The following is a 13,241-nucleotide window of genomic DNA, read 5'->3' on the forward strand; positions in this document are numbered from 1 at the left end:
CACAACAAAAAATCCAATACACCATCCAGGAAGTTAATCAAAACATGAATGGAGTGCATGATGTGAAGTTGGGGAAACTAAGGAAAAGCTACGAAACGGAGAATGTTCAACAGAATAAGACGGGATAGCTGCCTCCTTCTCTCTAGCTAATTTAGTAAAACTGAACTACATATATCCGAAAGTCAACTTTTGTTACTTAAAAAGATGCAGCCTTCACCTGTGCTAATGGTGCAACTTCTGCAACATCAGAACTCATCTCCATGAATGCCTCTCCATCAAATCCCACCGTAAGAGAACATGAGAATTATAAATAGATAGACAGGTTAGCTGAAATTTGAAGGGAAAAGATCTGTGCACACTGGCACCCTTCAAGGTAGAAACCTGTATGCCAAGGCAGTTCAGTGATGGCAGCTTCATGGCCAAAATCCAATTCCAGAATCCCCTGGACATGCTACAAGACCGAGCACAGCAAAATGCTGCTGCGCATCAGCTATCAGGCACTGTCATGCCTTCAAGCCCACTACTTTCTCTTGTATGGACTTAATGCTGTCTGCAGCAACTCCTCATTTCCATTGAGCTTGGTCCACATGCTGACATTTAGCTCTTACAGCAGCAGTTTTTGGCCCAACCTCTACAGGTCCCACATCTCTACCAGAAAAACACACAGAAGGACAAAATGGAAGGAGAATGGATCCTACCCACAGATCTCTACTTAGACAACATTGTGGTGAATCAACTTCCCAGTACACGCATTATATAAAGTTAGGGGGTTTATACTCTGTCACAGTAAAATGTGTTTCTGAGTAAGTGGTTGACAATTTGGAAAGGTCACAGATAATGTTGTGTGTAACAAACAAACCTTAAAAAACCAACCTCAGAAACTGTGGGTTTGGGTAGATAGACAAGCATCAACAAATTGACATTCACAGACTCATTATTGCTAGTGATTTTGTCCAGATAAGGAAACTGGGGAGTGGGGCACAAGAGGGGGAAGAAGCAAATCTCAACAACTGCCAGAAACCTTGATTAAAATGATAATGTTGTTTTTCCAGGGCTTGATTTATCAACTTAGGGAAGATGCTTTAGCTCTCAATGAAGGCACAACTGGAGGTATTGTACTGTTAGTTAAATCTTTCTTGGCATTTACTCCTATCCACTTGATTAGGGAAACAAAACTTGTTGGACACCAAAAATCACAAACACATACATCCTTCTCACAACTCCCTCTTACAGTGTTATTCATCAGTAAGTCAAAGTATTGAGTAGTAGAAAGGAAATAGGACTCAATGACAAGCCACCTGAAAATACTTACTATAAGATAGCTAAAGCAATACATTGTGCAACTCTTGGCATGCAACATGCTTATTTATCCCTGCTACGGTTATTTAGAAAACATTACTTTAAACCAAGCTGAACCAGAGGTTCTACCAAAAACTTACCACAAAGAGGTAAGGATTTACTGTAATACAGTCATCCCACAGGCAAGACAGCACAGATTCAATGGCAGTCAAGACTCACAAAGTGAATCATTCAAGAAATTCAGAGCACTGAAGAAATACTACTTTCTGAACAGATCTAAAGTAGACTGCAAGCCTTCTGTGTCCTGGTTTTGTAAGCAATGGTTTCGTAAGCGATCTTCTGCCTTTAGAGTTTATAATCCAGACCAAGAGATAACTCTGCAAGCAAACTGTCATGCATGAACTACAGAAAGGAAGTATTCTTCCACTGTCACTCCATTTCTGCCTACATCTACTTAAGAGTACTAGTGACATGCCTAAATTTAAACTGCTTGTAGAGCCCTGGGGCACACATTCATAATCTTCAGTTCAAAGCAGTCTTTTCAAAACCCAATTGTCAGACACTTCCCTCCCAGCCAAACAGTCCCCCGCCATGTTAGTCTCCTGATAATAATCACATGTGAATGGAACATTTCACTCACAGCAGCCTACCAAACATCTCTGACAGTCTTGGTAATCTCCAGCTAAAAAGCAACCTGCCATTTGGCAGCATCCACACACTGTCACCAGCTTAAATTCTTTCGGTGTTCCTGCTGAACTGGTATCAGCACACCATGCTCTAAATTACACAACCTTCTCTTTCCTCCACTCTTTCTCACAATTTAAGTAAACCTGTCCCAACATTCATAATGTCATATACTTTAGAAGGATTAACAACACCACAAAGCTAAAGTCCCAGTTCGGCAGTTACAGTCCTCTTCCACCAAGTTAACCATAAGCGGATGTACGGAGCAAGAGCTTTGTATGAGCAAACTACTATTCAGCTCAGCTGTCCACTGAACCGGAAGTTTCACCCAAGCCCCAAACACTGGTAAAGAACACTCCTTCAAGTACGCATTCCTCTTTTTCATGTTATTTTAATATAACTTGTGACTGGACATAAGAGACAGCTGTGTATCAGCACATCCTCTACCGATTCATTAAGATGCTTGAAAACTTTGGTTTCACAGTTACAGCTAAGGAACACCAAGCAGGACCTGCAGTGACCATGACTTCAGAGAAACAGTAATGGACAGCAACACTGTCCATTTTGCAATCTGACCAGACTGTGAAGTAAACCTGTATTAGTGCAGTTGCCTTCCTCACTACTGAAGTGTCAGAGTGTCACTAAAGTGGCATTAAGACACTCACACACCACAGAAACAACAATTCTCCAGCACAACGCAACCAGTAAGTTAACACAGCAAGCACATGAAGTGTTGTAACTGAAACGGCATTATTTAATGTGAACAACTTGCCACTGAAGAGCATCGGGATTGAGAAAGGGGACTAAAGGACAGAAAAGCACACCCTCCAAAAACGTGACAGCTGATGCTCAAGGCTTTTTGCGGGCAGGTTCTGCTGGCAGTGATCGACAACTACGTGCAGCATCAGTGAAGTTCTAAATGCCTTCGAAGCAGACAGCTGTCCTGCCTGCTCCCGCCTCTGCATCCCATCGCCCGGGACACCCGGCACACACCGATGGTGCACACGCGATGGTGAGCGGCACGACACCCAGCCCCACGGGGGCTCGCCGCCCGATCCTCACCCCGCCGCGCCGCGTCGGGCCGGGCCGGGCCAGGAGGTGACAGCCGCACGCGCTGCCTGGGGTGAAGCGGGGCGGGACGGCCAGTTGCCCTGGCGAGCAGAAGCCACAGGGGAGGGGAGGAGCGGGCTGCTCGGGTTACCTGGGCCGGGCGGGGCCGGTTCGGCGGGAGGGTCCCCGCGGGCCTCTCTGCGGGGCAGGGACCTGACGGGCACCGGGAAGAAGCCGCGGAGGAAGAGCGCGACCCCCAGGACCTCCACCAGGAGGCAGGAGGAGGCGAACACACCCGAGCGCAGCCGCATCCTCCGCCGCGGAACCGACCGCCACCGGCCCCGTTCCGCCGGCTCCTGGTGCGGCACACTAACCGCCCCACCCCTTCCCCTGCCCAGGCCAATTAGAGCCCGCAGCACCTGCCCGCCGGGCACTACTATTGGCTAGCGCCAGCCAACCCCTCCGCGGGAGGCGTGGCCTCAAGGCGGAAGTGGACCCCTCACTCGCAGCTGCGCGGGAAGGTTGTCTCGCTGTGGAGGGAGGGGCGGGGTGGCTGGCGTCCGCGCCTGCGGCGGAGGTGGGGTGAGCTCCGGGAGCAGGCGGCGGTGCCGGCTGCTGCCGCTGGAACACGGGTTGGAGAACAGGCTGTGCCCGCGGGGAGATTTCATGTGGCTCTGCGATACCGGCGTGCCAGGCGAGAAAGGAAACGAGTCGGTGACTGTTGCAAGTGTGTGGCAGGCAGGATCTCTCCCCCTCACACACACACATTCCTTTTTACTAATACTGACTAGTAGTAAACCTTTTAGCCTTTACGTTGATAGGAAGCAGACTAGCGGGTGGGCCATGGCAGAGGAAAGAGGAGACATAAATTTGTAAAAAGCTTTAATTTTGTGGAAGAAGAAACAAAGGATATTGTGCGTAGTGAAGCAGGGTTGATACTGGTCTCGCTGTGATCATCGATACAGAAAGATAGCGTCAAAACTCCAGATTGCTTTCCCCCTGACAAAACTGCTTCTCATCTCTACCCAAGCAGTTTTTGTATGTCCTATCTCTTTGTTAGAAAGATGTGGTATGGGTTATCTGCAGCACATGCAGCTCCTTAGCTTGACCTGTGAGCAGCATGTTTTCCCTGAGAAGTGCCCCAGACTGCCTGTCTGGCAGCCACCATCCTGGGCTTAGGTGTGTTCTGTTTCCAGATAAAGCTGCTCTGCAACAGCTTGATGCCACTGTGGCACCTCACCTGTTTACAGGCGTCATACCACAGCAATGTACATGTTGATGTGAGTCTACAAGCACCATATAATTGGGCTCCAGAGCAGTTTTGCTGCTGGGCCATTTCCTTTGACACAAAGTAAGATCTGTTTTGTGTAAAGCCAGGCCAAATGCACTGTACATACTTCTAAGAGTGTTTTCCCGCTTAGGTTGGTCAGTTTGTGCTTCTACTGCCAGTTTTTACTGGCCAACTGCTCATACTAGGCTTTGCAACAGCAAAGCTGCCCTGATGTGAAAGGCACATGTGAGTGGGTTTGGGATGAAAGCTTTGTATAACTTCATATCCCTCCAAGGCTTTCCTAGGGCATCTTAAGGAGCCCGTGTCGTTTGGGCTCACACTGCTTACATGGCATATTGGGGATACATTTATGACCACTGTGCTACGTTTAGGCTGTGTACTAAGTGCTTTTTCTGGTCCCTTTTACCACCTTATGCTCCTACTCAGACTGCTTCTAATATTTCCATTTCATAAGAAGAAGCAAAGCCATTATGTAGAAAAGAAACTGCATTTTGTAGATACGGTTTGGTTGTTTCTTTCCAGAAGTATGGTTTGCAAGGCCCGTGAAATTTAGTATTCAGTTATTAACTGCAGCTGACTAGGGACAACACAGTGGAATTCAGAGAGAACGTGCAAGGCTTTAAATCAGTAGGAAGGGGCAAAAGCAAACTTCTGGCTTTTACTGCAGGCCACTGTGTGTGTGCTTCAGGTTCTAAAATGTCTTTATGTAACATGCCTCAAACTTACGTTATTTGTGTGTCCAGAAAACTGAGCTGGCTTTGTTACTTTTAATGAGCATTTTCTGCTTTCCTTTGAACTAGTGAGTAAGATGCTCCAAGCAGAAAATAAGTTAACTCCACTAACAAATATAGAACACCCTAATGAGGCAGTATTTATAAATCACAAAACAACAACTAAGAAATATCTGCTTTTTATTTCCTGGGCAAATATTATACCACATTCTCTTTCAGGAGTAAGGTGGAAATTCCGCAAACTGCATCTTTCTTCATGGTCCATGCCTTCAAATTCCCACATAAGATCCTAATTTATGTGTTCATGCAAAAAGATTTCTCTAAAGACATAAATACACTAGCTGGCGTGTGATTCACACTCTTTAGGACCTATCTCTGAGCATTCAGTCAGTAGCATCACCATTTCACCCCATCACCGTTTGGCAAGTTCTTGCAGCAGCATGCTTTCAAGGTCATTATTATTGCACTCAAGTGCAGGCATCAAATAGCTAAGAAAAAACCTGAGTGCTGCACAAGACTGTAGATTTGACTGAGTAATTGCCTATGAATCTACAAGTATATTATGGCATAATATACTCAAAATTGCTGATGTGCGTTTCTTTAGCCATTTTATAAGGTTTTGGGTGTAACCTCTTCCATTGTGCATAACAGATTTATGCCTTGTGACAGTTGCTCATTTGATGAGAATTCAGAGGAAATGTTTGCGTGCTCCCCAGTTTGTAAGCACATGAACAGTGTTGTGTACACCAGTTTATGCCAATGGGTGCTGACTAACTTAAACGGCCTTTAGAAGGTTAAACATTCATGTCAGAGTGTCAGGAAAGGTCATGCAGTGAAGTGCAATTCATGCCATTCAGGAGGCTGTCATTTCATCACAGCTAGCAAGCCTTTTAGAGCACAGTGCAACCGATTCACGTGGAAGATGAATTTATGTATTTCTCTGCAGGAGCAGCTTGTTGCTAATGCTGTTTTTGTGAAGAGCCACTCAAGCAAACTTGAGTGTCTCAGCGAAGAAGAAGACGGAGTTTAAAACTCCCTGCCAGATCCTCACAGGAAGCATTCCCCCAAAGCATGCTGAGAAATGGGCAGATAGAAGGCCAACCAAGCCTTGCCTTCACCAGGCATACCATGGGTTCCACTAAACCAGTAGGAATACATTTTGGTAAAGCTCTTTGCAACCAACACTTAAAGCAGCCAAGTGATACTATTAATCTCTCTGGCATCCCTCAAGGTTTTTCTTTACTATGGCAACAATTAAAAAACAGTTTAAGACGAAAGTTAGTGTGTCCCATGAGGGAGGAGCCCACCACCTTCCAACAGTTTCTGCACTTAATGAAATGCTGCATGTTAGTCAGCTCCGTTTCTCCTGATTGTTTCACTTTTTATATTTCACATTTTGACTGGGGGAAAATAAAGAAGCAAGCAAATCAAACCAACTTGATTTTCCCCTCTCCTCTAGTTTCCAATACAGCCAATGTGCAGCCAGTTTCTTCAGTTTCTTGTTCTTCTTTCCCCTGCTCTTACTTAATCTTATTTTGACTGATCCCCTTGTAGTCTTGCTCGCAGGTTGCCTGCTGTTAAGTTAATAACTTCTGGGGATCTGCAGCTTACCACCTTGCTCTTTGAACTTCCACAGGTATTCTCCCCATCTGGTCCTAATTTAACAGGATTTCATATGTGGTTGTGTGTGTGTTCCTGTGAAACCTGCGCATTTCTTCCAAACTTGACAGGGTCAGGTATGTGAACATCGCATGCCAGTGTTTTAAACAAGCATCCCTTTTCTGTAATTAGAGTGATACTTCTTAAACTTGTCCCTAATACATTCAATACTGTGTTGGGGAACATACAGGAGGAGTGGGAACGGGGGCAGTGTCAAAACTGACCAGTGTAAGTAAAAGCCACCGTTTCTACATGCAAGGAGTGTGTTGTAGCATATCAGTAAAGTGAAGCTCTGATGATAAATAAATAAACAAATGACATTTCCAAGGCAATATGGCACTCTGAAAGCACTACTGTGTAGTTAGAAATCAGAAGAACACATAGTAATTTTTTCTCTCCTATCATCTCTCCATTCTTCAGTACCTAGTAATTTGAATGCATGTCAGGTCTCTGCTGCAGTTAAGCCATGGTAAAACATCAGAAGGGGTTATTGAAGACTGTTTACTGAAGTGTGACTGTTCCTCCTCTGTTCGGGTGCACTGCAAAATCTCCAGAGGTTTGTAGTTGTTGAGGCAAAAGACAATGCAGAAACATTATCATTGTAAACCCTGCTTCTCAAATCTGAGACCGAATGGGAATTTCTGCACATAGAGGAGAATTAAACAGCAAAAACATATTAAAAAATAATTCAGTAGCTTTATCCACGTCAAATAATTGACCATCTATCTTTACACACATGCACACACACAGAGGCTGCCTTCAGGTTTCAACACTATGGAGACCATGCTTGCAGAGCCTGAGGGATTCGAGATTGAGGCAGCCAAGGATCACTGAAGAAGATAACCGCTGATAACCTGAGGTGGTGAGCTGTAGGAAGCCAAAGTCTGTTTTGTTTCTGTAGACTGCAGACTTACTCCTTGCTGCAGTATGAAGTTACTTGCTTTCAAAGGGGAAGCAAAGCTGCAGAGCAAGAACTAATTGAAAAAAGAGGCTGGTTGGTAGTTTTCCCCCAGAGACCTGCACTCAAAGCCTACACTGCTTAGTAGCAGTATCTCTATCCCCCTTTCTCTACATAGGATTGTACAGAGACATAGTCATTCTTGCTTAAGAAAGCACTGGCTTTAGAACTGCAGTTGTGCTCCCATCCAGGCAGGTTCTCTGAGGTCTTCAAGCATAGGCTGGGATAGCTGAGCCTGATCCCCACATGTGCTGCTGGTTAGAAGAGATCTTGGGATGCTCTGATCCAATGTTAGTTTTCCATTCAGTGTAAATGGGTTGGCTAAAACACGAATTAAAAAGAAGTCCTGAAGGAAATCTTCCAAAACCGCTTGAGTAGATGGACTCATTCTGACACCCCTCTCTCCCCCCACACGTTAGCAGTCTCCACCAGCTAGAGTAATGCCAGCCACCTAGCCTTCAGAGCAGGCACTGAGAGAAGGAACCAAATCAGGGCACAGCTGAAGCAACAGCTTTGCTTTGCACATGAAAATTGACCAAAATCCCTCCTCCCTCTAATTTTGCCCACTTATCTTACTTTGTCTTCTCCTTCAATCCCATTTCCTTTCCTACTCTGCTTCTTATTCCTAAGGAATATTCCTAAGAGCTTGTGTAGCCATGCTCTATGTTTGACAGTCTCTCTCCTGCTCTTCCTGACATCTCATCACTAGGCAGTGAACAAGGGGCCTGGTGATACTTGGTTCTTCCAGGCTTAATGAGGACCTGGAAAGAGCAAACAGGCTCCTATCAGTGTCCCCACAAAGAAAACCCTCTCTGGTGTAAGCTGACCTCTTAGCAGGTGCTAAAAAATCCACAGGGCAGTGGGAAAAAAGGACCATGATACGAACATCCCAAGCAGAACACATGCAACAACCACATTTGCATCTTGATTACTGGGGGGTCCAGTAACTGCACCCCACAACTGCAAGAAACAGGACTGCCCCATTTTCTGCCTAGCTCCTCCCTCCCCATGACATTAGTACGTTTGTCCCCAGCATGCAAGTGACAACTTCAGCCCCCTCCAGCCCTCCTGGTTTGCCTGATCTGCCTAGTGCTATAGGGCTTTCTTTAGTCATGTGGCTTTTGTCCCACTAAGAATTTCTCATGTGTAGAAATCCTCTCTTCCATGGTCCCCATGAACAATGGTGATAAACAATTACAATGCTGAAGTAGGAAATGTAGTTACATTCTTCCATGAGATACTAATTTACTGAAATAACCTTCCTAAGTAAGAAATCCTAGCCAAGCTTTTTTTTATCTTTATTGCCTTCTTGCCTCATCTCTCTCCCTTCTCTAAGCCCAAGTATTAGTTTTAAAATGCACTAGCTTCAAAATTCAACTGCAGGTGTCAGATGTTCAGTAATACTGTCTTTTAATTCCTTTAAGCCTACATATTTATTAATAGCTAAACACCACGTTCTTCATGTTAAGAAATACCAATGTGTAATGTAAGCACTTCTTGTTTTAGCAACCGGCTTCTTCTCTGACACTTCTTACCACATGTATTTGTTACTAGGAGAAAGGTCTTGTCACTGCTGGGAAATACCAAACTGTACAAAGCTAGCATCATAAGCCTGCTGATCTTTATGCTCAGGCAGTATTCAACTGTTCAGCTTAAGAAAGAAGAAAATGTGAAAGGCTAGCAGGCATTAAGAGCACAGGCTGTTTGTCCATTTGCTAACTGAAGTGTGCACTTTTTCAAATTTGATGTTGAATAGCCAAGCCATCACCCAGAGAGAAGCTGGACCTGTACAAGCATCCTTAATAAGATGTGTCAGTGGCTGCAGAGAGGTCCAGAAACACTGCTTGTTACTGTGCAGGCACAGGAAGCCTGCACAGTGACAAGCCACACATTGGAGGGCAAATTATTAAAATCAAAAGTATTTGTAAGGGGGGAAGAAACAGGAACTTAGCTGTCTTTAGTCACCTAAGGTAATGAATCAGCATCATTGAACTGTGGCACCAGTAAATTCTCAGATATAGGTTTTCAAGTGCTTATATTTTCAGTATAAATCACTTCCAATACTCTGTGGTTAGAACTTACTGCTTTGGTAGCTTCGTCACCAATTCACAACCTGTCAGGCAGACATACCCACTTCCTTCCCTGTGAAGAAGGGCTAGCTGCTCCTGTGTGGAGTGATTCTTTATCGTACATGGGCCCACTCTCCTCCGTGTCTCCCACTATTGCTCTAAGACCATTGTTTTGGGGAGTTCCCCAGTTTGCTGCTGCAGTGGCAGAGTGCTGCGTGTTCTGTGGGGGGAAGCTGAAAGTCAGTTTTTGCATGCCCTGGGAAGTAGCATAGCATAGCAGAGGGAACTCAGCCTGCCTGGATGGTCACAGGGAGCCAAGCCGAGTGCAGAGTCACCCAATGGAAGTTGGTCCCTGAAACAGACTATCTGCATCACCCCATTTGAGTTGCCTGTCGCTGTGTTCACACCTGCCCACTGCATCTGGGCCAAGAAAACAGTGATTTGCCAAGCAGAAATACAAAACCATGCAGGTTTTCTGCAGTTTCATTTCTTAAGATGGCCGGACCTCTTGCTTCCCCTGCCACTGAGGCATTTATGAAGTCTCATGGATTCCTAAAGTCTAACAAGACAGAAGTTTGGTTTACTGGTTCTAGCCTTTCCTAGGACCTCCCCACTTTATTCAACCACCTGTGTCCTCAAGTCATGCAGCATTGCTGCTTTTCTGCCATGTTTCTTTGTACTTGACAAGAAGATCAAAACCTTAAGATGGACTGTCACTGACATATGCACCTTATGAGCCTGTAAGTCCTATTTATAGAGGAAATCAGGCAAAGAGTCCTTACATCCAATTGCAGGCTGTTAGGCTTATCTGCACTAGTAAACTGACAAAGTTTCCTTGTCTGAGCTTTCTTTTCATTTCCAAAACAGCTTCAGGCACATCCATCAAATGAAGTGAGGCTTGAGCAAGATCTGTCCCTTACTTTAGCTATTCACAGTGCCTATTTTCTTGAAGTATAGATGGAGAATGAGGCTTGGGTCACAGCAACATTGAAATCAGCTAAGCTTTTGAAAGATTTTCAAAGGTCACCAGTGTTCCTAATAGTAGGGGAGGGAAAAAAAGTTAGGATTATTTTCTATCTATTTTAATGACTTTTGAAAGCTTTCAGTGAGCACACGAATTACTGTAACTAAGAATCAAGAACTGTTAAGAAGACGGGATTTCTATATAGCCCTTAGCAAAAATGCTTTTCCATTCCTTGAATGTCTCTACTATGCGGACAGACATCTTGAGTATTCTCTTTTATTGAAACAGAAGTCTTCCATTACCTACTCCATTTCAAATTGCCGCAGACTGAACTGTGAGTTTAATTATCAGCATACCCGGAACACCAAAACCATACAGTATAATAGCTATGACAGAAGGGCAAGATTTTTTTCTTTGTTTTTCCGTCTGTTTTGTGTGGGTTTTTACTTGTAACAGTAATTCAGCTCAGTCCCAAAAATTTTACAAGGAAGAACTAATTATGACAAATCACATCTCTTTTTTTCAAGCAAAATAGCATAGGAAAGTAGATGAAGCCACTGAAACCACCCTTTCCCATCGTCTTATATGCTGTCTTCCATAAACCTCTTATATTCCATCTTGCTGTCATTCAAGCTTCTTAGGCTGTTCCAGAAAGGTGGCTTGCAGTTGCTAGAAAGCTCCTAATTTCCACCTTCAACATGCTGGTGATCCCTTGTTCGTGCACCAGCACTGCATGTCATCCAGCATAGTTAGCTCCTCTCACTCCCAGCTGGCTTTCTGTCCCCCTGCACCAATGACTTTGCAGAGGACACTGTCATTGCACCTCAGCTCCTTTCGGCTGTGCTGCACCCACCAAGATTATCATTTGTCACACTGGGACTCATTTTGATATTGCAACTGGCCAGCCCTGCACATGGTGTTTCAAACGAGGCCTCAAATAGGTCACTTGAGACTCTAAGTGTCTCTTCCCTCCCTGCTGCAATAGCCGTGACATAGCTGAAGAACTTCCCCACAGTTGTACCCCACCAGTGCCCTGATCATCCTGTAACTGGCATACTCTCACATGATTCATTTCTCCTGCACTGCCTCTGATGTATTTCCAGCTAACAAAGATTCCAGCTGCTGATTCTGAAGAGCATAATCTTACCACTTCAGGTTACGGAAACTCCTGCTGTGTCATTGCTCTCATCTCCTTACATAATCCAGTTTTAACTCTTGTGCTAAAAATCATTACTAAAAACGTAAACAAATTATGACTCGCAGGACATCTCAGATCAGTCCTGTCTCTGAATGGGTTATTGCAGTCAGCACCTACCACCTCTGTCCTTCTTTCTCTAAATCAGCTATTCCTCAGCTTCCCAAACTGAGTAACAGTAAGTCTGTCTTCCTCATTTTGTTGTTTTAAAATGACTTTACTGAACAGACATTTTCTTTCTGAACCTCACAGTTTCCTTAACTAGATGAGGAACGTAATCCCCTCCACCCAACAACAGGTTTTACTGTCACTATGCTTCTCTCCCTGAACATTTCTGTCCATTGCGTTACCCTGTTTTCATCTGGTCCTATGTTCTCTTCCTGGGTACTAAATGCGACAGCAAGAATTATTCTTCAGCTTTTCCTCAAACTATAGCAGTAGCAATCTTAGCAGTTATTAATAGCTTAGAAGCCCCTTATTAACTTGTGGCTCTATCTGGAGAAAAGTGTATCAAAGTAATTTTGATTTTCTTGAAGTAGTTGGAGTTAACAATGAAAACAGTAATAAAAAGAACATTAAAAAAGGGAAAGATACACAAACACACTTGGCAGTAAAAGTATGGAAATTTAGAGCTGCAAAGAAAGATACCAGGTTGATTATGATGCTTCAGGATATACCATCCAGGTGTCCTGCTATCAGTTTCTTGCTGCCTGCAATACTTGAAGAATATTCAAAGTTGAGAGAGGAGAAGATCTGTCACGGGAGGAGAGCCAAGCATTGTGAAACACTCACAGTGAAAAAGAATAAAGCTATTTCTATGAGGGACGCTCTAAAAGCACAAAGAAAGAAGCCGTGGCTCCTAGGAAGCAGCCCTTCATTATATATGGAAGAACTTAAAAAAAAAAAAAGGCAAACAAGAAAAAGGCACATAAAATGGCCAAACAGTGCCATCTAGGGACTGATGCCATAAGAATAGGATGAGCAAAAGTTAACAAAGGACCTGCTTTTCCCACTCAGAATGAGCAGAACTCTAATCTTTGGCAGGTTTCAATTATTTGCACAGAGCCAGTGTTGGGGTTGGGCACTGACCAGCACACATCAGTGCATGAACAGCCAGGGCTGCTTCAGGAAAGGAACACCAGCACACCTCCACATGCAAGAGCTGTAGTCAAGTAGCAGCTTTGTTATATTTTCTCAATGCAGAGATTTTTTTTTTCATTTGAAGTTTGTAGGGAACCGGAGACTGCACAGAAATCCAGGAAATGAGAATATGGCATAGCACCAAGGGAGAAATGTTTTCAGAGCTTACTGTTTTATTATGCCACCAAACAGGATTTTATT

The 13,241-nt window shown here is 44.2% G+C and overlaps 1 protein-coding gene across 10 annotated transcripts in view; it reads right to left on the bottom strand.

The window, feature by feature from the left end:
* Positions 1-13,241, bottom strand: part of PIGG (phosphatidylinositol glycan anchor biosynthesis class G) — a 105,827-nt gene that overhangs the window by 81,792 nt on the left and 10,794 nt on the right. For 7 of the 10 annotated variants that reach the window (XR_003989326.1, XM_030471331.1, XM_030471333.1 and 4 more), the window contains exon 1: positions 3,185-3,402. The exons of 1 other annotated variant lie outside the window; for it this stretch is intronic. Coding sequence is in view for 8 of the 9 variants with exons in the window: in XM_030471331.1 (XP_030327191.1) it covers positions 3,185-3,344 (160 nt within the window). In the remaining variant the exon portion in view is untranslated. Of the gene's footprint in view, positions 1-3,184; positions 3,403-13,241 lie in introns of those variants that run through there. 2 more of the 10 variants (XM_030471335.1, XM_030471336.1) reach the window with 1 other exon arrangement.

The sequence above is a fragment of the Strigops habroptila genome, chromosome Z (assembly GCF_004027225.2).
Source record: "Strigops habroptila isolate Jane chromosome Z, bStrHab1.2.pri, whole genome shotgun sequence".
Classification (NCBI taxonomy): domain Eukaryota; kingdom Metazoa; phylum Chordata; class Aves; order Psittaciformes; family Psittacidae; genus Strigops; species Strigops habroptila.